The sequence below is a fragment of the Phycomyces blakesleeanus genome (assembly GCF_001638985.1).
Source record: "Phycomyces blakesleeanus NRRL 1555(-) unplaced genomic scaffold PHYBLscaffold_21, whole genome shotgun sequence".
Lineage (NCBI taxonomy): Eukaryota > Fungi > Mucoromycota > Mucoromycetes > Mucorales > Phycomycetaceae > Phycomyces > Phycomyces blakesleeanus.
Window position 1 is genome coordinate 196,575 of NW_017265154.1, and position 25,487 is coordinate 222,061.

The following is a 25,487-nucleotide window of genomic DNA, read 5'->3' on the forward strand; positions in this document are numbered from 1 at the left end:
TCACAAATACAAAAAACCGCCCCTATTTGTCGTAGTGTTCGCTTTCATTCTTGCATCATGTTTCATGCTCTCTGCATCCTCAGCTGGCTTGACACAACAATCTTTTGGTAAATGCCCCCTCTTCATGCAATTCCAGCAGAATAAGCTTTTTTGTTGTTGAATAGGACAGTTAATGCGGGTATGACTAGCTTTATGACAGTAGATACAGTCTTCAGATATGGTATTCCAAGTAACACTAATAAGGTGAGGGTCCGGAGGGAATGTAATAGTACGAGTCAATGGGCTGAATGGTTGAAGTCGAGAAGAATCATTTTGTTGAAGGTCTAGCACTGCAAACCCAGTGCCCATGTAAGTTTTGTACTTTGGTTCTTGATAAATGCCTGCGTCCAAAACATTTCCGAATCTGGACAAATTTGTCTGTAAAACAACCAAAAGCTCATCCATATCAAAGCACGGCAAATTAAAGAGGTTGAGTTTGATAATCTTGGCTTCATGACTCATTGCTTGCATTCCAATCACTCTTTTTGATTGAAATTCGAAACCATCCTGGCATGCTTGAGCAACATCAAGATTGTTACTAAGAACAAGTTCGAGATGTTTCCGGTTATCTATTTTATGTTCTATAATCTTGACAGCATTTGGATAAGTTTCGGACAAAGCAATCATAACATGCAGCTGGGATCCTGTAAAAGATACTGTATCGAAAAGAACACTGTTTTCCGTGGTCCCAATGTGCCATGTGTGGGTGCGAATTACAGAGATGGAGGAATCTTCATTAACATTATTCTTATGAAGTAATGATACACGCTCTGTGGCAAGATTTTCTCCGAAGGAGCTGTTAAAATTTGACTTAGACTTGTATGAATGAGAAACATTGAGGGTAACAAGCCAGATTGAATTCGTACCATTTTTAAGATTTTAAGCAGAAACCATGACTAAAAACACACACACACACACATACTTTTTGTATTTAATTTTGAAATAAGACAATGTGAAATGTATTGCTTATATACATATATTTAGAGATGTACATAAGAAATTTAAGAATTACATTAATAAAGCTTGTCAAGGTAATGAATAGCTGACATATATTTTTTATTAAGATCAGTTTTTTTTATAACCATAAAAAGCTATTGAGAGACAAACTTAGATACAGCTCTATTCAAGAAAATATTCTGAAATAAAGATTTCTCCACAGGCTTTATCAAAGCTTCTTGGAGCGTAAACAACCAATATACTATTTATGATGATATTCTAACGATAAATTTAAGCAGTGACAATACTTTATACATTTACTTATCAAATAGTGTATATCCCATTAATGGACTGTGGGGTATCTATAGAGTCTAAATGAATAAAATATAAGCATATCATCAAGCTAGAAGTAGAGATAATGATATTCGGTTCAGTGTAATCATGGTCATAACTTGTTTGTCTTGTGATATTGTGTTCGACATTCTTCGTAAAACTGCCAATAAAAATAATATTTAGTTTGAAATGGATGTGTGTGACTAAAGTGAGTAAACGTCACTCAGACTGGAGGAACATATAGTTGTGGTAATTTTACCTATAAAGTGGAATTATTGTTCTTTTCTTGAGATTTCCGGCAATTGTAGCACAGAGCTCATCAGAATCGCCAGACATTACTAGATCTTTAAAATCAGAAGAAGAATCAACAAATCAGGGATTTACTCCAATGGGTTCGTAGAAATAAAATTGAAGCACTCCAAATGTCAAACAAACTATTTATTAAAAAAAATTATCTGAGGTAGATTCTAGTCTAATGTCTGCAGATGTTCTCAATGGAGCGATTAGAATGCGAAAAAAACGCACGAGAATCAAAAAAGATTCCAATAAAAATGCTATAGAACTACCCAAATCTAATATAAAAACACGAACATATACAAAGAAACTGAAAAGTGAATTCAATGGATCGATCGAAGAGGTTGATAAATCCATTCAACAATCAACAGTCGCTAGAAAAAAGCATAAAAAAAGTAAGATAAAGGTGTATTGATCTTATACAATTGATGAACTAAATTGGGGGCGTACAGAAAAAGAGAGTTCTCAAAATGGTCATTATGTTACTCGAAGTTTAAGTAAAACAAGAGGTGACTCTGTACTGCTTGAGCCTTTTGCAAGTAAGTTTAGTTGGATCTCATTAAGTCTAAAAAATATTGGCTAACACACACATAGATCCAGGACGTATACCTGCTGCCAAACTTCAACTATATCTCGGTGCTTTAAACAGAATATCATCAGAAAATCAGAAAGAAGTTAATGAAATGACGATCTTACCTGGTAGCTGTGCCCAAGCGAGCATCCTCCGTGATGATATTATAGCTTCTATAAAGAAAAGTAGCTCAGATCAAGAGGAAGAAGACTTTTTTGATAAAATAGTTCCAGGTACAAAATACTCATTATTTACAGTTCTAGATATATCTTCTCACCATTTAATTTCCTTTTAGATATCATGGCAGAAAACGGTACAAGTGCTAGATTCTTTGAAAACCTAGCTCATCTAGACGAGTGTGAAAGCAAGGATAATATACATAGAATACCAAAAAGCATCCCTGTGGACAAATCAATCCAGACAGAGCCAATATCAACCCAAAAGCGAAGAAGTAGACAGTATTCAAAAGCTGATGTTTCAACTCAAACGCAGCTTTCGAGCTTTGATTCATATTTATCTTGTTCAGATGATGAGTTTTGGGAAGATGCATTAGAACAATTATAATAGTAATTTTATTGAGTCTCTTTAATTTATAGAGCCACAATAAAAAAAAAGAATCGATGCACCAAACCAATTTTGAAATAATGTCTTAACAAAACAGTTACATGACATACCAAAAGACAAGTAATACGATGCTACATATGCTACTTCTTCTAATGCTCATATTTTTACTCAAACAAAAAATCATTTACCTTTCTTCTTAGTTGCATACATAAATAGTAAGTCTGGTAATATTTACAATCCTAATATATCTATATATTTGTTTCTCAAAAGTGAAGCTAAAATGGTCTGAGTGTCTTATTGGATATCAAAACTTTTTTTTTATCCTAGTAAAGTATATAAAAGTTGACAATACTTCTTCCCTTATTATCACTGTGATAAAAAAAAAGAGGTGGCTTTGGCAGGAAATTTTTGTAAGCTCTTCTGGGGAGAGGTTTTAAGGGTTGTTTTAAAGTCGAATTTCGATTAAGCACTTTTCCCTCCTTATATATATGTGTGTGTCTCAATTTCAATCTCTCTTATTTCTTTACCATTATTATTGTTCAAAAGTCAAAGTAAAGGCACACTTTCAATGTATCCCACTTTTGACCCACTTTTTTTTTGAAATCGATCCAAAGCACTTTCATATTCTCCAACCCTATCCCATCACAGAAAAAAAAGGGTAATGTTAAAATAGCTCACTGAATTATTCAAAGAATACAATGACTTGCCAAAATAACATCTTGGGAGATACTTAGCTATAACCAAGGTGAAATATTTATACTTTTCTTATTCTTCTTGTCAGAATTTGTCTTACACGACGACCCTCCAGAGCATCATATCCTGGTATTACTGTACTTCCATATAGAGATCCTGTTTTTAAATTGAGGGCTATAACCCACTCATATTTTCAAGGAAATCTACAATAAACAAGTCTAGCTCACCAAGCCTGTTCAGAAATAGCTTATTTGATTTTCCGAGAGTTTCTAGAGTATAAATATAATTGAATTAGTGACCATTCTTTATTTATGTGGTATGGGATTACTTATTTTTTTTAATATACCCTAATTATCGCGATACTTTGAGTCGTTAAAGAGATTATCAGCTGTAGAAGACAGGGAACATAAAACATGGCAACATTTTAGTCACATACTGCTGTTGTCACTGTATGACTAGTAAATACAAGTTTTTTTTTGAATGAAGAAAGTATAAATAGAGTGAAATTTAACTTCAAAGATCAAATTCAAAACCTCTTTTCTTTGAAATAAAAATAATTAAAGTCCAACCTTACAATTTCTTTACAGCTATCATGTCTATGAGCCCTTCTGCAAGAGCTAATGATTCTACAAGTGCTTCACAGTTTATGTCGCGTGCACTAGATACGGCGCGTCCATCCCCACGCAACTCTATTCATAGTGTTGCACCTTCAGAAAAAGAGTCATCGTAAGTAACGTAGTATGAATCAAGAACCTCTTTTAAACACACTATGTATTTAGTTCATCTTACTGCTGTTGCTGCTAGGCCTGGTTAATAACCACATCGCTTTTGTTTTTGGAAAATACAACCGCTGGAAATATTTTTTACATGATGACTTATAGCTTTAATGCCTTTTAATTAGCAAGATTGATTCATGATTACGTTCATTTAACGTTAACAAGTAATAAATCTCGTACTTTTTTTTGAGGGTGTAATTAAACTCAATAATATACTCTTCCCTGATAATCTAAGTTTTTAAGCTATGCTATTTAGCCCAATGTCTTTAGTGACTATACTTGCAGTGAAGCAACTCAAAAAATGTATTTAGTACAGGCAGATCTCTTGTACAGTTATCTAGACAGTCCATGAATTAAATGGTACTTATTATCGATACTTGATAATACAAAAATATTATATTTCAAGTATATGCCGAGAATAAAAACAAGAATATGATATTTCAAGAACTAAAACTAAAACTAAAACTTTTGCTTACGACATAACTGGAACCCACCTCCTTTTATCTCGCTTTAATAATCCATGTAGTTAACCAGCAAAATAATAACGAGATAAAAAGGTAAAGAGATATTGTGCTGTAGCTTCTTCTTGCTTAATTATCTTACCAATACCATTATCTTTCACGCATAGCTACTATGATATATCCTTTCTCTAAAGGCACTCCTATGTCTACACCCAAATCAGGTAAATATGTATTATTTTAAGTATTCGTGGGTATCTATAATATAATAAACTAGTCATCTGATTTTACTCTATTCAAAAGGCGGCGCTTATGTAGTTCCGTATGGATATGGAGTCAAAGACAAAAGATTATAGTAAGTGAAAAGAACCCCCCTCAAAATATGATGTACTTTTAACATGTTTATTACAGTATTCTATTATGCTTTTCAGGCAATCCGCAGGTTTAAAGACATCTGCTTATCAAGACATATTATTTTTTCTATACCAATCTATCTTTGTAAATATCTGTAAGCCATCTCGAGTATTATTTTCAATAAAAGTGATTGTGAACATAGGCAAAGTGTTTTAGTTATGACTTCGTACCAGCTGTATTACACTATGACAAAAAAACTGCGATTTTAATAGGCTTTTTTCGATTGAAAAATACACTCCTAAATACCCATTTTTTCCCTGTAGTGGTAGCTCTCCACGCTCAAATTAGTACCGTTGTAAATTCTATAATTTTTTTTTGAATTTTTTTTCTAAGGGTAAGCATTGTCTAGAAAGGTACAGATACGTTACAAAGCAATTTAAAGTCATCATATTGCATTTATTGATTAGCTAAAAATTCATTGTTATTATTTTATGTAAAGTACGAGTGTATACAGTGTATATGTATTATAAATAAATATTTCCTTTCTTTCTATTAAAAAAAGAAGTCTTGCTAAACTATCTCGGCTGGTTCATTATCGAAACGTATATACTTTAGAGACTATTTACTCTTTTACCTTTGGTACACATTTTCAATTCAAAAATAAAACTTCAGTAAATTGGCTGCTTGCAAATATATATATAAATAAAGGGTGCAACACAGTAGCAAAGTAGTGATCTTTTTATAAGAGTATAATTCTCGAGATTATCGAATTAATTTTCAGAGTAGTATACTGTGAAAAGAATACTTTATTAGATAAGCACCGTACATAATTTCTCATTTCATATCAGTGACCAAATATTATTACAGCTATACACTCTTTGAATAACTGGCTTATGAGAACAAGCAGTAGTCAAGTTACTTGTACTGTCAAGATGTATGTGTTCTGAAAGGCAATGTACATAACAAGGTTTAGTTACTTTAATTATACATTTATTTAATGAAAATGTTTTCCCAGAAAATAAATAGTAACTTAAAGACAAACACTTTACTGCATAGTATTTGCTTCATTTCACTTGTGATAACAACAGAGGAGTATAAGCTGGTAACAAATTGTTTACCAGAATAATAAGAATTAAGATTGCCATTAAAGAGTAGTTTTTTCTTATTATAGTGTGTGTTTGATGTATTAAGCCAATTGTATAAAGAACATCATGCTAAGGTAGTTCAACAAACTGAAATATATATCAATGCTGTTTCAGAGAGTATGGAATGCTATTATGCTTATTGCATATGATGTACTTTTATGCTCTTACAATTTTTTTATATTTACTTTGGATTGATTCCTATATTCTATTATTATTTCCTTACATGACTTACTAGAAAATATACCCATACAAATGGGGTACAATATATCTGAAGTTCAATCCTTGGTGAAGTGGGACAAGAGCTATGATTTTCTATCCAGGTATCGCATGTCAAAATTCGGTACAACACAAAAAGTCAATGAAAATGGCCGATCTTTGTACCTTTGTCGGTCCAGAATTACTGAGTATCATTATACTTGAAATCGGTGATCTCTGTACATATAATATCTTGTATACTTCTTTTTATTTAGAAAGCTGGATATATTTATTATTCTTGTATGTAAATTAAGTATATATTTTACCATATACAGCTATTTATGTGATGTTATATGGTATGCAAGATACAAGTTATGAGATTCTAAGATCAGACCAACCCTTGAATCAAACATGTATATATGAAACTTCCTCTAATGATGGTTTTTGTATACATAAGAGAGATAAAGAGAAAGAGAGATATAAAAGGGGAGGCAAATCATATCACAGGATAAAAAGAAAGAGAGAAAAAAAGGGGAAATCCAAAGACTTGGTCCCCTTGTCAGATAGGATAAGAATTCAAGAAATCATTAAAACAAGAAGAAAAAATCTTTAAATAAACTACAGCCAAGTAATTTATTCAAAGAAGTTTTATAGTTGCAGATATTTACGTATGTTGTATGTATTCTGGGTTGGCTAAATAGAAAACAAGATATTGAAACAAAAAAGAATACTTTTTGCCCGAGACAAATCTAGACCATGCCATGGTAATAAATTTGGAACCCAATGTGGCGTCTTTGGGGTTGTAATAGGTGGATTTTGATTGTTTTTCTAGTATATTTTATTTGTGTTTGTGTGCAAGTACAAGCGCAATGGTAAAGGAGATGCATCTGAGGCGGTCCTTACATGAGGATGTGCATCTTTGCCAAAATAAAATACATAGTATTTCACTATAAGGCTGCTTTGGAATATCATTATTTTTTGCCTGGTTAAAATGATAAAGATACACGTGCAGAGCAAAATGGCTCCGATCATTTGAAAAGGATTTTTACGGTCTTCAAAAAAAAATTATATTTTTGATATCTTCTTTCTCTTTACTATTTACTTACTATTCACTATTTACTATATACTATTTACTATTATTTAATATTTAACCTATACCCCCTCCCTCCTTTTACGTCTAACCATGCAAGTAGATACCTTACAAGGTTATGTTAATAACGAATACCCCACCAAGACCGCGAGAAAATCATATTCAAAATCTACTCTGAAACACAAAACCAGCACACAAGACACCTATTTCACAAAACTACCGCCACTCGACTCGTCAAGAGAGCAAACTAGCGTATCGAAAGCGGCCTTTGAAGATACTGATGGGTCAGAAACTGAGACTGTCTTGGACACCCCAACTGGTTGGGCAGATACCTACACTCTTCTTCGACGTTCATCATCATCATCCATATCATCTTCTGTCAGTAACAGGAATCGACAAAAACATCATTACTCCAAAAAAGGATCGGATACATGGGCAAATAATCATTCAGCTCCCGGTAATAATCCAATCTTTCGTTCTCGCCTGAGTCTTCCACCTCTCCCTCAGCACGACGAGTCGATGGCTTTGGTAGCCAACAGGAAAGCCAATGTCCATGCGACAAAGCGGAAAACATTTTCAGGATACGAAATATCGTCCGACGATGACGAGGAAGATCTTCCCGAGGGTCAGGTACAATTTCTTGAGCGACAATTGCAACAACTCCACAAAAATATGGCACAACAAGAAGAGCGAGAAATTCATCTACGTCAACAACTTGAGAGCGCACTTCGACCCAAAGAATCAACGAACTCGGAAGAACCGCTCGGACTGTACCAATCCACCTTTCAGCAACTAAATAGTCTTGCAGATGAACGCTTAATGTCTCGCACCGCCCCAGATAGATATAGGAGAGGATCATTTTGGAACGATTATCAAAATGCTTGGTCTGGATCAGAAATTGACCACCTTTTCTCCTTGACATCCCAAGATGCCAACGAAGAGGTATCAAAAACAGAGTCTTCTCCAAACAGCAGTGTCACAACTCATACATCCAAAGAGACAAAATCGGGGGATGAACTGCGCCGACTTAAAGCAATTGTGTGCAATTTTCGTGACACAATTGGACTGACCGGGACTGATACCCCAGTCCAGGCAACTTCATGTTTAAAGCAGCAAAGCAACTTGATGGAATACGATGCCTTTGATCCAAGTTCAGTCGAGGCAGGCGTTAAATGGTATAAATCTCAACATGCCGCCTTTTGCTCTCAAATATTAACGTACCTTGATGAGTGGATCGACCGTGACACCACAAACAAGCAAGCAATGGCCGACGGTGTACTAAAACAGGGTGACCGGAGCGTGCTGGGGAGGACAAATGAAGAGATTTCATTAGAGACAATCTCATTGCGTAACCAGAACTTAAGTCTAGTTCATGCCTTGCAGAAACTCCAGGGGCACCATGCTGCACTGTCTGCGTCCCTGAAGAAGAACAAGCGAGAAAATACCAAGTTGCAGGTCAGAATTCAAAAGATTGAAACGTCTTTGTCCAAACACAAAGAACAGACCATCAACAATGTGTCAGTGCCATCTATACCAGTCAAAGCAGACATTATACCCATCGCACAATGGAAAAAAGCACAAGACGAATGGAGTAAAAAAATAGAGAGCGAACGTGAACAGTCCGAATCAACAATAGCAGCACTCAACAAATCGATGACCGAGAGCTTGGAAGAAAAGGAGGAGATCGAACAAACTCTGGATGCCATGCGGACTGAGATGGAAACAATGTTGGAGGAATTAGAGGAATCTCGACAGGAAAGTGAGCGTTTCCGAGACCAAGCTAATGGCCTACGCTCTGATCTTGACCTTCTGTCAAAGATGGATGATGAGCACAAGTCAGATCATGTGTTATATTTACTGCAAACAGAAGCACAAGCCCAGATCAATGAAATGGAGAAAGAAACCAAGCGCCAAGATCTAGTAATAAAGGATCTACGCAATGATCTCCGCACCATAGAGTCACTCTACAGAGAAGCTAAGCAGGCCAAAGCAACTCAAGATAAAGAACTTGGGCGATTACAGAGTATCCGAGAACGTGCAGCTGAAGTTGACATCCAGCGCAAGACGTTGGAAGCCAAATTGTTCGAAGCAGAAAAATTAAAAGCTGAAGCGGAGCTCAAGGAAGAAATGGTAAAAGCGCAGACCAAACAGTTACAAGAAGATTTTAAGGATAGTATCACCAATCTGCAGACTCAACTTGACGAGGCTAAGAATGAACTGGCCGCAAGAAGACCCAATGGTACCGACAATGAGGCGGCAAGTATCGAAAAGGCGCTGGAGAGAGCCGTTGCAGAGAGAGATGCAGAACTTTCCAAGCTTCAAAAGACACTCGAGCAGACTGAACGCAAAATGGCACATCAAGAAGCGTCGTATATTACACGCCAAGAACAAGAAAAGGCAGCATGGAAAGTTCTTATTGAAGAGCAATCTGGACTGGAACATCAACGCAATCTTGATATATTCAAAGTACAGCACTCACGAGATATCCGAGAGATGGCCTGTCAGATTGCCGATCTTGAGAGCGAGATCGAAAGTCTTGAAAGACGACATTCTGAAGAATCGTCCCATTTTGCAATAATTAAGAGAGAACAGACGGCTATTGAAGAAAAGGCACGCCTAGAGAAAGTTGAATGGATAACTGTCGAGAGAGAGCTTCGACAGTCAATTGTTGTACTGGAACAAAAGACGATTGGTTTAGAAGGAGAAACTGTTAGACTTTATGGAAAGAACCTGGATCTGGCCCACCGTCTTGGTCAGATGGATCCTTGAGTAATATCCTGTACATAAAGCATAATACAATATAATTAACTGATTGGGGGAAGGAAAAAAAAAGGTGCTCTTTTGAATATCTTAACGTCATGAACAATAATACATACACACAGAAAATCTATTTCATAATAAAAATTGTCCAACAAATATTAAGATAATCAGACAGCGTCTGTAGAATTATCTTTTCTTATTTATTTATTTTTTATCTATATAATTTTCGTCTTTGCTCACCCAATACTTCTTCTACAAGTGTAATACCTCCCCCCTCGAGCTATTAACAGATCCTGATGAGAAACAATTTAGCAACCAATAGACCAACCTAGCATGAATAAATATCCCGATTTGATGATTTCTTTCTTTTATATTTTGGCGCTTTACTCAGCGTAAGGCGTAAAAACGTCCTTTTAACCTTTTAACTTTCTTTAGAAAGAAGCTATTTAACATATACAATTATTACTATTATGTAAGAGAAAAAGTAATATATATATATATATATATATACGATCGACCTTTCATTTTTCATGAACGTTTATTACTTGTAATATTTCTCAAAAAAAAAATTCCGGAAACTCAAGAATATTTAGGGCGTACAGCTGATTATGTATACTTTTATTTGGGTGCTGTAATAATACAACCGGTTTCTAATTTTTTCTTGGATTGATTGTTCTCACGGAAAGTTTCTTATTGTCTGTGGTATATATCTAACCCATTCATAATCAGAATATTATGTTTACTCCTTTGGGTAGGTTAATGTAAATGTAGGTATACCTGGAAAGAATAGCTGCAAGAATTGATAGTTGAGTAGTAATTGCCGATATATGTATATTTATTTTATATTTTGCGTTACAGGGTGGAAATATACTTTTTATATATCTGACTGTTAAAGTTTGGCCCATGGATGGTTCGATATTGGTATCCTTTCCAGTAAATATCACTACTACTATTATGCTACTCATATACCCAGTCATAGTAGTCAAAATAAGCTTATAAAACCTCGATGGTTTTCTGAAAAAATTGGCATCTTATAATGAAGTTATTTCTGGTGCTGGCTTTAATGTTACAAATGTAAAATGTATCTGCTCAGCAATAGCAGGAACAACAGAAAGAACAGGCCTCAGAAGCTTAATAAAGCACACAAGGCTAGAACTTAAAGTACTTGCCACAGTTTATGTATTTAATTATTACTGCTTGTTTGTTTTCCTATAATTTCAGCTCAAATTTGTCAGGAAAAGATTTCGAGTCTCAATTTATCTCGCCTCTTATACAGCTTGTAGAAGTTAGTAACTTATCTTAAAAAGGGAATTAGTGTAGATCTCAACAGAAAACAGAAACCTTTTTAAAAAAACTTTGGGTTGATCTGGCAGATCATTTCTGTTTATTGTCATACTTACTTCTCACACAGAGACAAGAATAGCTACAATTTGAAGTACACAGTCTGTAAAAAATTGAATACAACACAATATATACATATATCTGTATATATGTGGAAGATATAAATATATCCTAATTACCTTGGTAATATTTCACTGAGAATTAAGGATTGACAGAACAAAAAAAAATCAATAAAACCATGTTAAAAATGACCCGGTTACTGGTCAGGCACTTTTGTGGTATGTATATATTAATATTAATCTTCTTATTTAACTAGTAATTAGATATGTATATGTTACTTATTTACAATTGTACTTTGTATTGAATCTATTCGAAACATATCCCATCAAACGAATTACTCTAACAAAGGTCATGGGCATGACTACCTCCTTTTGAACGAATTTAACAGTCACTTGGCGGATTAGTTAGCCAAAGAACAGGGAAAAAAAAAGTTTGCAGAAGAATAAGAACAATTCAATGTCAAATGCAGTACTCCGTTGGCATTCTTTTTCTGAGCAATTGGACTGTGCAACGCGTTTGTCAAATAACCCGGGCACAGCATGTCAAAAAGAAATCGCCCATCTTCAAAATTATCAGGTCCGTTTACTAATCGCTTTTATTCTTTCTTTCTATTTCTGGTTCGTTTTTTTTTGTATTTCAATAGTAAACTTAAAATTATCATATAGCCATAGCATCTGATCAGCATCGTGCACCTTCAGACAGCATCAATGATGAATCAGATTATGAATCCGACCATTCAGAACACACACCTTCTCCACCATCCACCCCACGAAAGAAACAAACCTTGGTAGCAGTAACTCCAACACCTATACGAAACATTACTAGGGAATTAGCTCTTGCTCAAGGTGAATATAAATCACTACTATCACTACCATCACCATAATCAAGAAGGCGAGTTCTGACAATTTTAGCCAATGCTTAGTTGCCTCTCCACACAGAAATGGTCAATCAAGTTTCTATCTTCGTGCTACACCTCGTACTTTAGCAAATGGCAACAAATTGTGTCAACAAGCCAAAGCACTTTTCCGGAGAACAGCCATTCCTTCTCGGTTGGTTGGCCGAGGAAATGAACGGTCGACTATGATGGATTTTTGGAATGCTCATGTTCTAGGAAACAAACCTGGCTGTTTATATGTTTCCGGATCTCCGGGTACAGGAAAAACTGCCATGCTGACCGAGATTATTCGAATTACAGAAGATGAGGTCGGGGAACTGCGTACACACCAAGTTAATGTGGTAATGGTTAATTGTATGAGTGTGGGAGATCCCAAAGCAATCTACACCAAGATTGTAACAGAGCTTAAAGGATCAGGATCCAAACCAAATCCAGACATGGATGCAGTGCAAGAAGCAGAAATGCTGTTGAATGGCAAGAGCGAAGTTCTAAAGTAAGTTTATGCATACTTCAATTATCCTTGAAAGGCATTGACCATTGAGGCTTTCTTTTTCTATTTCTTTCTCTTTTTTTTATTAGTGTAGTAGTCTTGGATGAGATCGATCATTTGATTACAAAAGATCAAGATGTACTTTATAAAGTTTTTGAATGGGCATCTATACCGTCCTCTCGTCTCGTTCTCATTGGCATTGCCAATGCCCTAGATTTGACTGATCGTATCTTGCCTAGACTTCGAGCGAAGAATTGTAAGTTTATTATTATTAATCTTTGGTTGTGAGTATGGCACATACACAAACAAACTTATATTCTACATATTGTAGGTGAACCACAATTGCTCAATTTTAATCCCTATAGTGTTTCTGAGATTACGTCGATCATCAAAGATAGACTTTATTCACTAGTTGAAAATGAAGACGATCCGTTTGGTGCTGCTCCAACACCCAATGAAAATACGCCCTTGCCACTCATACAGTCGGCCGCAGTTGAACTGTGCGCGCGTAAAGTAGCGGCTTCTATGGGAGACTTGCGAACTGCCTTAGATGTCTGTCGCCAGGCTATCGAAATGGCGGAAAATGAATGGAAGAAGAAGACGGCTGCTTTGATAGCCTCTAATCCTGATGCTCCACCAATTGTAGCCAAAGTTACAATTGGTCATGTTATGAAGGTTCTTCAGATTGTTTATGGTAGTCCCAATGTCCAGAAGCTCAAGCAGCTGAATCTTCAACAAAAAGTTGTGATTGGTGTTTTGATGGTTATGAATCGATCAACAAGCGGGTCAACCAAGAGTCAGATCACAATGACAAAGGTAAATATCTAGAACAAATAAATAAAAATCAAAGATTTATGAGACGTACAAGGTATCTAATTAGATCATATCTTACTTGCAGTTTCGTGAACAATATGGCGTCTTTTGTTCAAAAAGTGGAAGTTCAATATCACCAGTATCGAGAACAGAGCTCAACGATCTTATCTCGATGATTGAGACTACTGGGATGATCACTCTCACAAATCACAAAGATGAACGATTGAGACGCATTCAACTTTGTGTTACCGAAGACGACATTATGCAAATGATTCGAAGCGTCAATGTACTAGACACATGGATAGCTGACATTCTTGAGCAGGATCCATAATATTCATATATCAATTCATTATTCTACCTTTTTTTCTTTATATATTTATACTTATATTTAGACTTGAAAGCATACACTTGCTTACAAATTTAATACACACCCATCATTATTCATTATTCATTACTCATATACAATAACTAAGCTGCACAAATAATTACATTCAACAAAGGTTACAGGACAAACATTAACAACCACCAACAAGTATTGAAATAAGTTTCAAAATGGTTATTATTATTCTTATTATTTTTTAAAGACAAAGACAGCTATTGATTTATATATCTGAATGAATTGGTGAGGATTATTAGGTCAATTTAGACATACAACATTAAATAAATAAAAGAGCACAATCCCCAATCAATCATTCACTGGAAACAAAACTAAACCAATTTTTTTTTGAATACCCCTGTTTTTATATAAAGAGTACGATTTTTAGACGAATAATATAAATATGTGTATATGTGTATATAAAAATATTATAAAAATAATAACTTACAAGTTTCAGTAAAGAAAGTATGTGAAAGAAAGTTTAGAATAATAGAAATAAATAAATTTGAATTTTGGATGAATTTATAAAATGCCTGGTCAGAGGGATAACATACAGCTTTTTGAGCTTAGAATTCAAACAGAGGGAAGAATATAAGAAGAAGAAAAAGGGAGTGGAAGGAGATAAGATTATTGAAATACTATGAAACATTTACTCAAGAAGTTGGCTATTATCGAAAGGGACAGTAAGGGAAGAGAAGAAGGTTCAAAAGCATACTTTTTTTTTGAACGCAAGGTAATTAAAAGAAATGAGAATGAGAGCAAGAACGAGAATAAGAGAAAGAAAAATGAAAATGAAAATGAAAATGAGAACGAAAATGAAAATGAAAATGAAAAAAGATGGAAATCAAAGTAAAATAAAACGAAGTAAAAGTAAAAATATAAGAAGTATAATAAGGTGAAGGAGGAGGAAATTAAGAAGGAGAAGATAAACAAGTAGAAAAAGAAAGCAAACAAACAAGGAATAATATAAAGAAATGAGTATGGCTGTGAATAAAACAAAATATCATCATTATAGAAGCTTACTATCCTCCTTTTAACTCTCGGGAATATTGATCAAAATCTAGTTGGAAAAAGGGGTGTTTGAGGGCTTCACTTGCTGTGATTCTTTCGTTCGGATCATAGGCCAGCATTTTCGAAACCAAGTCCAAGAAGTTCCGCGTAAGAGTTGTTGAAGGGACAATGATCTCCTGTACAAAAAATATATAGATGAGTTTCTTATACAGAGATATATAAATACACATTGTTCTCGTAGGTAATTGCTAGAGGATTTATTCTATGAGCATGTACATATTCTTACCCTCAATGGTCGTAGAGCACGAACGTATTTCTGACTTTGCCTTGAAGTTTCATTTGTAGGATATCGCAGTTTTCCGTTATCAAAGTATTTTTGTGGCTCCCTACTGATATGCCACACAAAACAGGTGTGTTAATATACAAAAAAAAATGAATCGAAAATTTAGTTTTGATCAATATTTACATTGTCCTTTTCTCTCTCTTTTTTTTAATATTTTGTTTACCTTGCATTTCTTGATATCCTTAATGGTACCTTTCCGAGAACTGCCTCCATCATCGCCAGATGTTCCAGGTTTTCATGCGTTTGGAAGAGTGCGTCCCCGGTAAAGAACTCAACAAGAATGCACCCAACTGACCAAATATCACATGGATAGGACCAGCCCATACCTATCATATTTTGATTAAGTACAGACGTTCAATTGATAGTAGCAAAATAAATATGTACCCAATATAATCTCTGGTGCTCGATAATGCCGCGTTGATACAACAGAAGAATGGTAGTCTTGTTCAAATGTGGCTGATCCAAAGTCTATCAGCCTAATGGACGTATCTTGTAATATGCGTGATTTTGTGTTAGGATCGCGCTAAATAAATAAAAACAAAAACAAAACACCCCCAGAAAAAAAAGATAGAGAGATAGAGATTTGGTTAAGGTCCCAAGATATGTTTCTAATTATCATTATCATATATAATCTTACATGTCCATTGCATAAGGTTAGACTACTGGAATTATTCACAAGTAAAATATTTTCAGGCTTGAGATCAGTGTGAATGAGTTTGAGGTTGTGAATGACTAGTGATTAAAGTAAGACAAATGTATAGATATAGAGTGAGCCGTTATATGCGTTTGTTCAAGGTTAATTATTAGGTCTACTTACAGGCTACACTATTTAAAAGCTGTTTTGCAAAGTGTTGGATCTGATGGGGTGGGAATGGTCTGAATTCATTAGATTTCAAAAAATCAAAAATAGACTGTCCTAGTAGCTCAAACACCATGCAAATATGATTATTGTAATCAAACCAATCAATTAAATGGATGCACTGGCTAATATCTGTTAATATAATGCATCGATAGATTATCGTGAAATTTAAGAAATACTACTTACTTTGAGTTAAAGGGGTCCTTGGCTTTGAGTGTATTGAGGACTCTAATCTCAACCTTACTGGCTTCTCTATATTTTGGAATTGCACGAATGATTTTGATTGCACAATGTTCTCTTCTAACCCGGTCGTAGCACTCGATGACCTTTCCAAAGGTTCCCTGTCCTAGTAATCGCATCATCTTGTCTATTTGAATTGTCCAAATCAAATCAGACTTTCTTTCTTGTTTTCATTTTCATTTTCTTTTCATTTTTTTTTACTGCAGATTTCTGCATTTTACATGTGTCTTTAGTATAGCTTACATCGTACTGTTAGAGATTCATTTGGGTTAATTATATAGTGTCCATCCTTATCATCAAATAAATTCTGTAAAATACATGATTGTTAATAATCCTACTAAATACTAGTCATCTTTTATATACAAAATATATTAAAAGAATATAAAAATATTCATGTACCCGAACAGCTGGTGCTGGTGCTTGTGCCGATGCTTGTGCTGGTGCTGGTGCCGTTGCTGGTTGTGGATGAAGGGATTGGTTGACTGTATACAATGTTAATTATTTGGAATCCTTGTTATAGTTTATATATATATATACGTGTGTGTGTGTGTGTGTATGTGTTTTATGGTACTTGCCTGAATTAGTGGTAGTGGGTTGGGCCCGATTATACTCTTTTCGCCTCTTTTTTGTTATCACAACTTTGGGGCCAGGCTGTTGGGATGCACTTGTTTCTGTTTCCTGGTCTTGGTCTTGATCCTGGTCTTGGTCTTTCCGAGACCGTTTTGAGCGTGTAGAAGCCGCCGGTGGCCCGGTGTAATATAAAGCGCTGGGATCTGCTGTGAGTATAGCAGGTCGGCGGGTAGCCAAGTTTGTGAGATGAGTTTGCCCAGAGGTAGCTGTATTGGTAGTTGTATTGGTAGTGGTGGAAGAAGAGGAAGAGGAAGAGGAGGAAGTAGTAATTCCATCAATTATACCAGAGGGATGTGTATCTGGTGGAGGTCGTTTATGTGTCTGAGTCTTTGTCATGGGTTGCGAAGGTTGTTGCTGCGATTGTATTGCCATTGGAGGTGGCGAATCATCAATCACAATGACATCTTTAGGGTATCCATTCTTGTAAAAGTCTGCCTGCCAATTTTCTCGTCGTGTGCGCCTTAGAGATGTTGTTGCATTCATAGCTAGATAAATAAACCCTTAAAGATATTAATGGTGCGTAGTCGCGAATGACTTTATTTTGTATGTTTATATATATATACAATATAATATTTTATTTTTATTATTTTAATTATTTTAATTATTATTTTATTTTATATATGTAAGCCGTGCATTTGACTTTGACAATGAAAATGAGGCAATTGAACATTCATGCTGTTCAAAAGAACAATGAGATTTACCTTTATACTTTATTACTATTACTATTACGGTTAAAGAAGGAAGAAAGATCGTGGCTGGTTCCAAGTGAGATGCCTAGCGACGCGGTCAATGAAAAATAATAATAAATACTCAAGTCTCTGTCTTTCTAAGAGCTCTGTTGAACTGATAAGGAAGTTGATGGGGAACAGTAAAAGTGTGTCTGTTTCTGTGAGTGAGTGAGTGAGTGTGTGTGTGAGTGCGTGTGTGTGTGTAAGAAAAAAAAAAGGTGACAAGATTTATCGTTTTTTATCTCTCTCTTCTTCTTCTTCTTTTGTACCTTTTTCTGGGTATTTTCTCTTGTATATAATCCTTCTGTTTTTCCTTCTTCTTCCTCTTATTATTTTCTTATGGAGATGTATTTATAAGGCATATATAACTGGTTTACTTTGCATGTTTTAAATAAACCAACCAACTGGTCCAACAAAGTCTTCGAATTGCTGGGAATTGAATGAGCAAATTTGGAAATCGCGCATTGACACTCCGTTGTTGTTTTTTATGTGCCTGCGTGTGGAGTACAATATTATGAAGATGAGTAACTTCAAACGGTTTACACATCTATTCTAGATATAATTGTACAATTGACACAATAGGAAGTAAATGTAATTATTTTTTCTTGCCAGTATTATCTAATAATACAATACGAATAATCAAAAGAAGAGAAAGATCGATGAAAAAAGCAATATATATATATATATATCAATTCTATTTAGATAAATAGTGGGGATACTCAGTCGATTTTATCCTTAAAAGTTCATTTTTTCTCTTTAGCCAATAATATCAATTTACAATCCAGTTTCCCTAATAATTCCATAGGTTCAATGACAGTAACATAGTAAATACGCCTCTTACGTATGTATATCCGCTGACAAGAATAATATCCGAAGTAGAAGAGTACCCAAAGAAAGAAAGAAAGAAAGAAAGAAAGAAAAAAGAAAAAAATCACTCCACCGTTTCACTTGCACTCAGTCATTCATTAAACTCAAAAAACTAAATGTTCTATTAGAGCTTCTTTATACAATATGCCGTGTCAGCTTCAATTTCTGATGTGATATTCAAGAGCAATGAATTATCATCCAGAAGAATTACATACATTTATATATTCATATATATGTAGTAATATTTAGGCGAATAATTTATTTGGATAAAATATCTAGGCTTGTCTATTCGGCTTCAGCATATACCTACAGATACCTTAATATTACTTTGATACAATTGTGTGAACACACTTACATTCTCACGGCAAATAATCCAGCAGGAAGTCCATTTTGGACCTCTTCCTTGATTACAGACAAACCAGCCTCATTAAACAAATGTTTCAATGAACTATTGGGTCTACAATTCAATCAAGTTTAGTTTCGATTCTAATCAACGCATCCCTTTATTTTTCTTACCTTGTAACACTACTATCCTCTTCGTCAATTATAGCTTCCCTGGACGCATTATTCTCCTTGACAGCAATCATGCCATTGGGCTTGAGCCCTTTGATACATCTCTTGAAGAATGCCACCAAGTGATCTAAGTTACATCATATCAGACAAGCACGTTCACCTGTGTGTGTGTGTGTGTGTGTTCTTCACATTATATAATAATGTATTGTGTCGTGATATTGTATTATGTTAATCTCACCATCTGTTAAGTGACCCAATACCCATTGACACCAAATAAGATCGTATTTTCCCTTCTCAGGTGTAAAATCTTGAAGTCCCATACAGAATATATTGCCTACGCGTCCAGACTCTATCTCATTTGCAAGGTAGCTTTCTTTGGCTTGCTCAACAAAGTTGGGTGCCTGCTCAACCAAATCAACCTTTTGAAAGGGAACCTTCAACAAAAAGTTTTTTGTGACTCTTCCAATACCAGCACCACAATCACAAGCATAGCCGCTATCCATTACAGGCTCTTTTCGAACAACATTGTTCACACCTCGTACACCATGGACAAACTCATCCACAAAAGATAATGATCCCTTGACGTCAATGGGATCAATAGTTTCGAATCCACCAAGCATGCCATTCACTGTAGGTGAGACGGCTGTCCAGTACTTTTGCGCATTATCATACCAGTCCGGCTGGCGCATAAGCTCAAGATTGTCTTCAGTACTTTGGTCCTAAAATATGCACAAGGTAATTTATTGTTGGTAAAATAATAATAAGAATAAAAAGACAGTAAGGGGGAAGAGGGGGGCTATGGGACAGAGGGAGACTATCGAAATTGTCAATCTACGTACAATAGACATTGGAGATGAGTCAAGTTTTGAAATCCTTTTATTTCTTCCAAAGGTTTGCACAACACGGTTTCTATAATTAGTGGGACTGCTTACTAGAAGCCAAGTATTTTTAATATCTTTTATTATTATATTATTATTACTATAGCAACCAAGTCCAACTCTTTGTCACTGGATAACCAAGATCGTATTCTTTTTAAACACGATACTTTCTTTAATTAATATCCTACCCTGTATTTCTTAATTAAAAACAAAATACTATTGAGCTGGTGATCAAAAAAAAAGAGAGAGAGGAAGAAAGAAATAAGAAGAAGAGAGAGAGAAAAGACACTTCTCCACCTCATTTTTTCTTTTGCTTGTTTGTTTAAAGAGACCACGGGTTCTGAGCTAGTCCACTAGTCAGAACTTCTAGCTTGCCTTCTTGATTAACTACAACAATGTCTTCGAGTCTAATACCAAACTCGCCGGTTATATAAATTCCGGGTTCTACACTAAACGTCATTCCAGGAGAAAGGTGTTGTTCATGGTTTCCTTGGTTCATATAAGGCTCTTCATGCATCTCCTCGCCAATACCGTGACCCAATCGATGGGTGAAAAACTGACCAAAGCCAGCTTTTTCAATTACCCGTCTTGCGTAAAGATCAACTTCTGCACATGAGTCACCAGAATTACTACGGTTGAGAACATTCTCCTGTGCTCGTCGTACTGAATACCAGGCATCCTCAATTGTCTGATTGTGTCCACGCTCACTCAAGAAAAAGGTTCTGGTCACATCAGCCTGATATCCTATACACAGACATACACAGATATATATATATATATATTAACCAATTTGAACATATTTCCAGCCAAGGGTTGTGCCAAAAAAAGGTAGACTGATTTTCTTACCGAGTAGTCTTCCACCAGTATCAATCAGGACAGTACTGTTTTCAGTAACGGTTCTTTGTATACCGGGCTCGCCGTGAGGGAAAGCAGCATTCTCATCAACCAAGGCCAAGACCCAAGTCTCATCAAGACCTGCTGTCTCGAGAGCATCGGTCATCATCTTTGTGATCTCACTTTCGACCATACCGGGCTGGACATAGGTACGGACGAGTTGTAGAGCAGCCAAGGTAGCATGGTTTGCACATCGCAGAATATCTATCTCTGCAGAAGACTTGACCATGCGCAAGGTACGGATAGACCGAGGAGCCATCTTTACTTTAATTTCATTAGATACATCATCGATTCCGTCAAAGATAAACATTCTAATGTCCTTGTCTACAAAAACGGTTCCCTCATTGGCGCCTCCGAGTGCCTTCTTGACAGCCTTGTAAGGTGAGCCATCTTCGACCCACTCGATCACACTTGGCTGGATCTCTTCGGATAAATTGGCTCTCTTGAGGGCTTCCAATGCTCTGGTGGCCTCAAACATAGGTGTAACGATGGTCATATTGATTCCTGAGGGAAGCTCATCATCCAGACGCAGGACGACCAAAAATGGACGTTCTGTAAGAGACCAGGCAATGTTGGTATAATATGTCATCGTCGGCCCTGGCTCCACAACCAATGCACCGGCGTTCTCGTCTTTCAAAACCTTGGCCAATCGTTTCTGACGTTCGACGTACTCGCCAGGTTGAATAGGAAGTGTGTCTTTGCAATAACCTTCCAATGACGAAAAGTCTCTTCCGAATTCCCCAGGAAGCTCTCCCCAATGGAAGATTGCCCAACCGCCACCTAACACTGCACCAAGTACGCACACTGCAATCACAGTCTTGAGAAGCTGAGTGTAATAATAACAATTAGATGAATCATTAAGGAATGGGATTAGGAATCTCCCCCCTTTTTTTATATAGAAAAAAAAAGGATAATGGTAAAGCATCATATAGTTATTGTTATTATTATATGTATATACACCCTACCCCATTCTTTTTGAAGTTGGTCCAGGAGCTATTTCCTTGACTGTGACCAAGTATTGGGGTTGTTTCTTGTGCCGTTGCCATTTAATGATTAGAAACGGAATCAAGTGAATATAATATATAGATAGATATAGGTATAAATATATATATATGTATATGCGTGGGTGTGTGGGTGTGTGTATGTGTGATAAAGATAAAAAAAAACTCTACAAAATATAAAATAAAATAATATATATATATAATGCCACGCGTCTGCAAATATAAGTATTGGTTGTTCACTACAGCTGGTGTGGACAGACTAAAAGTTCAAAAAGGGTAAAAAAAAGGGCAAAACTTTAAGCCGTATTATTGTATGAGAGTTTTAAAGCAAATTGTCTTTTTTAAAAAAAAACGACTCTGATTGACTAGTCCTCTTCTATTGCCACATGGTTTGAGAAGAAGAGTATATTTCTGATAAAAGATATATGCTATAGGGTAAAAAATCTAGAATAACTCACAATAAAAGATTCTTACTTAATTACAGAGACGACATTATAAGCACAACTTTTGCTAATATGTACTTGAACTAATTTTGAACTTTTTTTCTTTAAGAAAAAAAAGTCCAGACAGTCATAAATTAGTCTGACTAACCAAGTTCAAGATGAACTTGTTTTACTCTTTTTTTTTACCCTCTTTTTGAACTTTTAGTCTGTCCACACCATTAGATTTTATTACCATATTTGTCGAGTACTATAATCATAACTTTCTTTTGTTATCGTTTTTGTTGTTCTTATTGTTGTGTAGAGGCAATTATGCTTTAAATAGAAATTTAATACAAGCCTAACGAAACAGATTTGCGGAACGTATCTAGCAGCAAAGAGCTATGAGTGAAATTAGGTCTCTTTAACTTATTAGCCAATATATATATGTATATATTAGCCCCAAACAGAGGTTTGCTAAAACTTGATTTTTATTGTGCCAAAACATTTGGGTGTGTAATATCTTTTTAGAAGGGATTTTATTCCTTTCATACTTCACACAGGTACAAAGTTTTTTTCTCTAAAAAAAATCAATTGGATCATCATATTTAATCAATTATTCGACTCTCTTGTGTTTTCCAAGTATTACCAAACCTAAAAGAGTATCTGATATAATGACAGTTTTTTAAAGAGACTATCGATAATTAAGCAAGTATTAAGATTAGCAACTTGTGTAGTACTCCTGTGATCTTGTTTCTGCTTAGAAAATATATTCATTAAAATACATAATATATATAAAAGAAAAAAGAAGCGGTCTATTAACACAATTCACAATACCCCAATACAAAGTATTCGTTGTCTGGTTGACACCCTCATATTGGATCATGTGAAGAAAAGGAACAAGTCCTTGAATTAAGAGGGGAATAAAAAAAATACTTTCTTTTATAGTCACACCAAACAATGACTAATGCATTTGTATCCATTGTTTAAGATAAGAACATCTTATTCCAAAAGACGGCTATATAGATTTGTTACTTTTAGGTTATATACTTTGAGTGCACACATATACATATATGTATACATATAACAAGAGAAACATGGCCGTAAGTTGTCATTTATCGGCCTTGAGCGTCAATTATGGGTTGACACTGCCTGTGCATGCTTTTAGCTAACCACCTTGCATAATCGATGTCTAATCTAGCCCGATTGTTATCTTGCTTTCCTAATACCACTATAGGATTATCCAAGCTGCTGAAAAAGGTCCTTTTTTTTTGGTTGTTTGTTCAATAATCTTTGAACTATAACTTTGGACAGTAGTGATAGTAGTAGTAGTAGTAGTAATTGACAAAGTCTCTAATCTTATGTCTTTTAGCTGTGTAACAAATTACCTCATTTTCTTAAAAAATGCAAGTATTTCTTTCTTCTTTAAACAAGGAAAGCTGTTTTTTTTTACCAGAAATAACACATTTACCCTGGTTTATCAGTTTCAGCATTCACGATTTCCAAATAACCCCCGAATCTTAGACATCAAAAAGGCAGCCCCAACCAATAGCTTCATCAAAGAGGTGGTTGTGCTTATCTTCATACTGTTTTCCAAGCTTTTCTTTGAGCCATCGTTAGCTTACAAATATTTTTTAAAGAAAAAGATTAGAGTGTAGCTCGTCAGAACATACTACAGGATCATTACTTTATTTATTTTCTGTTAAAAGAATAAAATAAAGTGGTATGTAGCTCAGTGGTCTTTTTATGCACTACTTTAGAAAACTATGCCAGATTGTATTTTATGTTTGAGCCTGGCGCTATAGAAGGAGCTTGACGATTTGCTTAATATTTTCAAGAGAATTGGCTGAAAGTACTAAAAAAAGAGAAGAAAAAAACAATGCTTGGATGTGTGAATTCATCAATAGAAATATATGCTGTTAAATGAATAAAACTTAGCAGTTGCTTGATAGTAAAAAAAACATTATTATTCATAACAAGTTGGTGGAGAAAGAGAAAGTTAATATGAGGTCTTCTTTTGAATCTCTTAGTTTCTCTCTTTCCCTTATTATCCATAGTGTTAGTCTAATGGAGCACACTATTTGTGCTTCTTAATTAATAGTCGCTTGTGTGTTCCACAACAGTGTATGTTGAGACACTCTTAACAAACCAAACGACAGTGTAAAGATGACGACATTCACTTGTTGGTGCTGATTTAAGCTAATTGTAAGAAAAACCACCGGACCATTTTATTTGAACCACAACGGCTAACCAGTTCATGATGCATGTAATGTTGTAGAGGAAAAATGATACAAATGTACAAATGAATCCTCGGTTTCCTTCTCTCTTTCTCTCTTTGACAAAGAAATAAATTGTTGTCTTGGTATACGTAAGGAACGTGGATACTTTATTATGTAATATTGTACTTTTACTGAATATTGAAGTGTCTCTTTAATTGATGGGATAGATTGAGGAATAGCAAGTTGTGTCTTATTTTATTTTTGAAATGTATAGTAAACAATGAATGATGACCTTTTCTTTTGGGGGTACTTTTTTTCGCTTATTAAGTATATTCAACGTTATTTCATGTGACTGTCGTGATATTGCTATTTAATGAAAATTACAAAGAAATGAAGAACAACTGTAGGTAATTTGAGCTTGTGATTAAATCCATATTTGTAATAAAGGCGTTGTCTTATTTTTACCTAGATTTCATTTATTATGCACATAAACATACATATATATCCAAAGTTTATATATTAAAAATAAACGGCACAGGTGAAGAATGTTATTTATTGATAAATTGTTTCAAAGATTGGGGTTGGGTATTTGTTAGTTTGTGTGTGCCTATGTGTCTGTGCTTAATACATGCAAGTGTTGATTTTGTGTATGTTTGTGTGTTGAAGATTTATATGTGTGTTAGTGGTTGGAATACATAATCA

At 35.1% G+C, this 25,487-nt stretch overlaps 7 protein-coding genes across 7 annotated transcripts; 3 read left to right on the forward strand and 4 right to left on the reverse strand.

Moving 5' to 3' along the window:
- On the reverse strand, window positions 1-1,644 carry PHYBLDRAFT_149275 (CCHC-type zinc finger transcription factor; the record flags this gene model as incomplete). Its single annotated transcript, XM_018432246.1, has 2 exons — window positions 1-835; window positions 1,568-1,644. 2 exons carry the CDS (start codon window positions 1,642-1,644, stop codon window positions 1-3), a joined length of 912 nt encoding a protein of 303 aa, XP_018287526.1.
- A 139-nt stretch (window positions 1,645-1,783) lies between these two features.
- Window positions 1,784-2,737, forward strand: PHYBLDRAFT_66291 (hypothetical protein; the record flags this gene model as incomplete). Its single annotated transcript, XM_018441620.1, has 4 exons — window positions 1,784-1,997; window positions 2,055-2,141; window positions 2,197-2,406; window positions 2,469-2,737. 4 exons carry the CDS (start codon window positions 1,784-1,786, stop codon window positions 2,735-2,737), a joined length of 780 nt encoding a protein of 259 aa, XP_018287527.1.
- A 1,285-nt stretch (window positions 2,738-4,022) lies between these two features.
- PHYBLDRAFT_66290 (hypothetical protein) lies at window positions 4,023-5,633 on the forward strand (the record flags this gene model as incomplete). Its single annotated transcript, XM_018441619.1, has 6 exons — window positions 4,023-4,156; window positions 4,862-4,888; window positions 4,968-5,019; window positions 5,076-5,172; window positions 5,291-5,373; window positions 5,580-5,633. The coding sequence occupies 6 exons, from the start codon at window positions 4,023-4,025 to the stop codon at window positions 5,631-5,633; spliced, it is 447 nt and encodes a 148-aa protein (XP_018287528.1).
- A 6,154-nt stretch (window positions 5,634-11,787) lies between these two features.
- Window positions 11,788-14,138, forward strand: PHYBLDRAFT_188266 (hypothetical protein; the record flags this gene model as incomplete). The annotated part of the gene is made up of 6 exons (XM_018439476.1): window positions 11,788-11,827; window positions 12,275-12,454; window positions 12,532-12,997; window positions 13,084-13,250; window positions 13,326-13,810; window positions 13,875-14,138. 6 exons carry the CDS (start codon window positions 11,788-11,790, stop codon window positions 14,136-14,138), a joined length of 1,602 nt encoding a protein of 533 aa, XP_018287529.1.
- A 530-nt stretch (window positions 14,139-14,668) lies between these two features.
- PHYBLDRAFT_135646 (hypothetical protein) lies at window positions 14,669-16,937 on the reverse strand. The gene is made up of 8 exons (XM_018429736.1): window positions 16,880-16,937; window positions 16,583-16,763; window positions 16,355-16,521; window positions 16,175-16,269; window positions 15,922-16,060; window positions 15,701-15,863; window positions 15,481-15,580; window positions 14,669-15,370 (listed from the first exon to the last, which is right to left on the reverse strand). Exons 2-8 carry the CDS (start codon window positions 16,756-16,758, stop codon window positions 15,206-15,208), a joined length of 1,005 nt encoding a protein of 334 aa, XP_018287530.1. The 5' UTR covers window positions 16,759-16,763; window positions 16,880-16,937; the 3' UTR covers window positions 14,669-15,205.
- A 2,061-nt stretch (window positions 16,938-18,998) lies between these two features.
- Window positions 18,999-20,227, reverse strand: PHYBLDRAFT_135651 (hypothetical protein). Its single transcript, XM_018429737.1, has 5 exons — window positions 20,214-20,227; window positions 19,613-20,093; window positions 19,378-19,501; window positions 19,217-19,318; window positions 18,999-19,167 (listed from the first exon to the last, which is right to left on the reverse strand). The coding sequence occupies exons 1-5, from the start codon at window positions 20,220-20,222 to the stop codon at window positions 19,137-19,139; spliced, it is 747 nt and encodes a 248-aa protein (XP_018287531.1). The 5' UTR covers window positions 20,223-20,227; the 3' UTR covers window positions 18,999-19,136.
- Window positions 20,228-20,583: 356 nt separating this feature from the next.
- On the reverse strand, window positions 20,584-21,834 carry PHYBLDRAFT_98581 (hypothetical protein; the record flags this gene model as incomplete). Its single annotated transcript, XM_018444056.1, has 2 exons — window positions 20,584-20,996; window positions 21,099-21,834. Coding segments are annotated over 2 exons (1,149 nt in total), but the record flags the coding sequence as incomplete, so codon positions are not given.
- Window positions 21,835-25,487: the final 3,653 nt, after the last annotated feature.

What these genes read in the sequence shown, in the direction of transcription:
- PHYBLDRAFT_135651 (XM_018429737.1), bottom strand. An exon ending in GAGGATAGTAGTGTTACAAG is followed by an intron (nt 19,319 to 19,377) that starts GTAAGAAAAATA and finishes ATTGAATTGTAG; the next exon opens with ACCCAATAGTTCATTGAAAC. An exon ending in GGATTATTTGCCGTGAGAAT is followed by an intron (nt 19,168 to 19,216) that starts GTAAGTGTGTTC and finishes AGGTATCTGTAG; the next exon opens with GTATATGCTGAAGCCGAATA.
- PHYBLDRAFT_135646 (XM_018429736.1), bottom strand. Translation starts at nt 16,758, where the DNA reads ATGATGCGATTACTAGGACAGGGAACCTTTGGAAAGGTCATCGAGTGC. An exon ending in AAGGACCCCTTTAACTCAAA is followed by an intron (nt 16,522 to 16,582) that starts GTAAGTAGTATT and finishes AACAGATATTAG; the next exon opens with CCAGTGCATCCATTTAATTG. An exon ending in AGGATATCAAGAAATGCAAG is followed by an intron (nt 15,581 to 15,700) that starts GTAAACAAAATA and finishes GCATATCAGTAG; the next exon opens with GGAGCCACAAAAATACTTTG.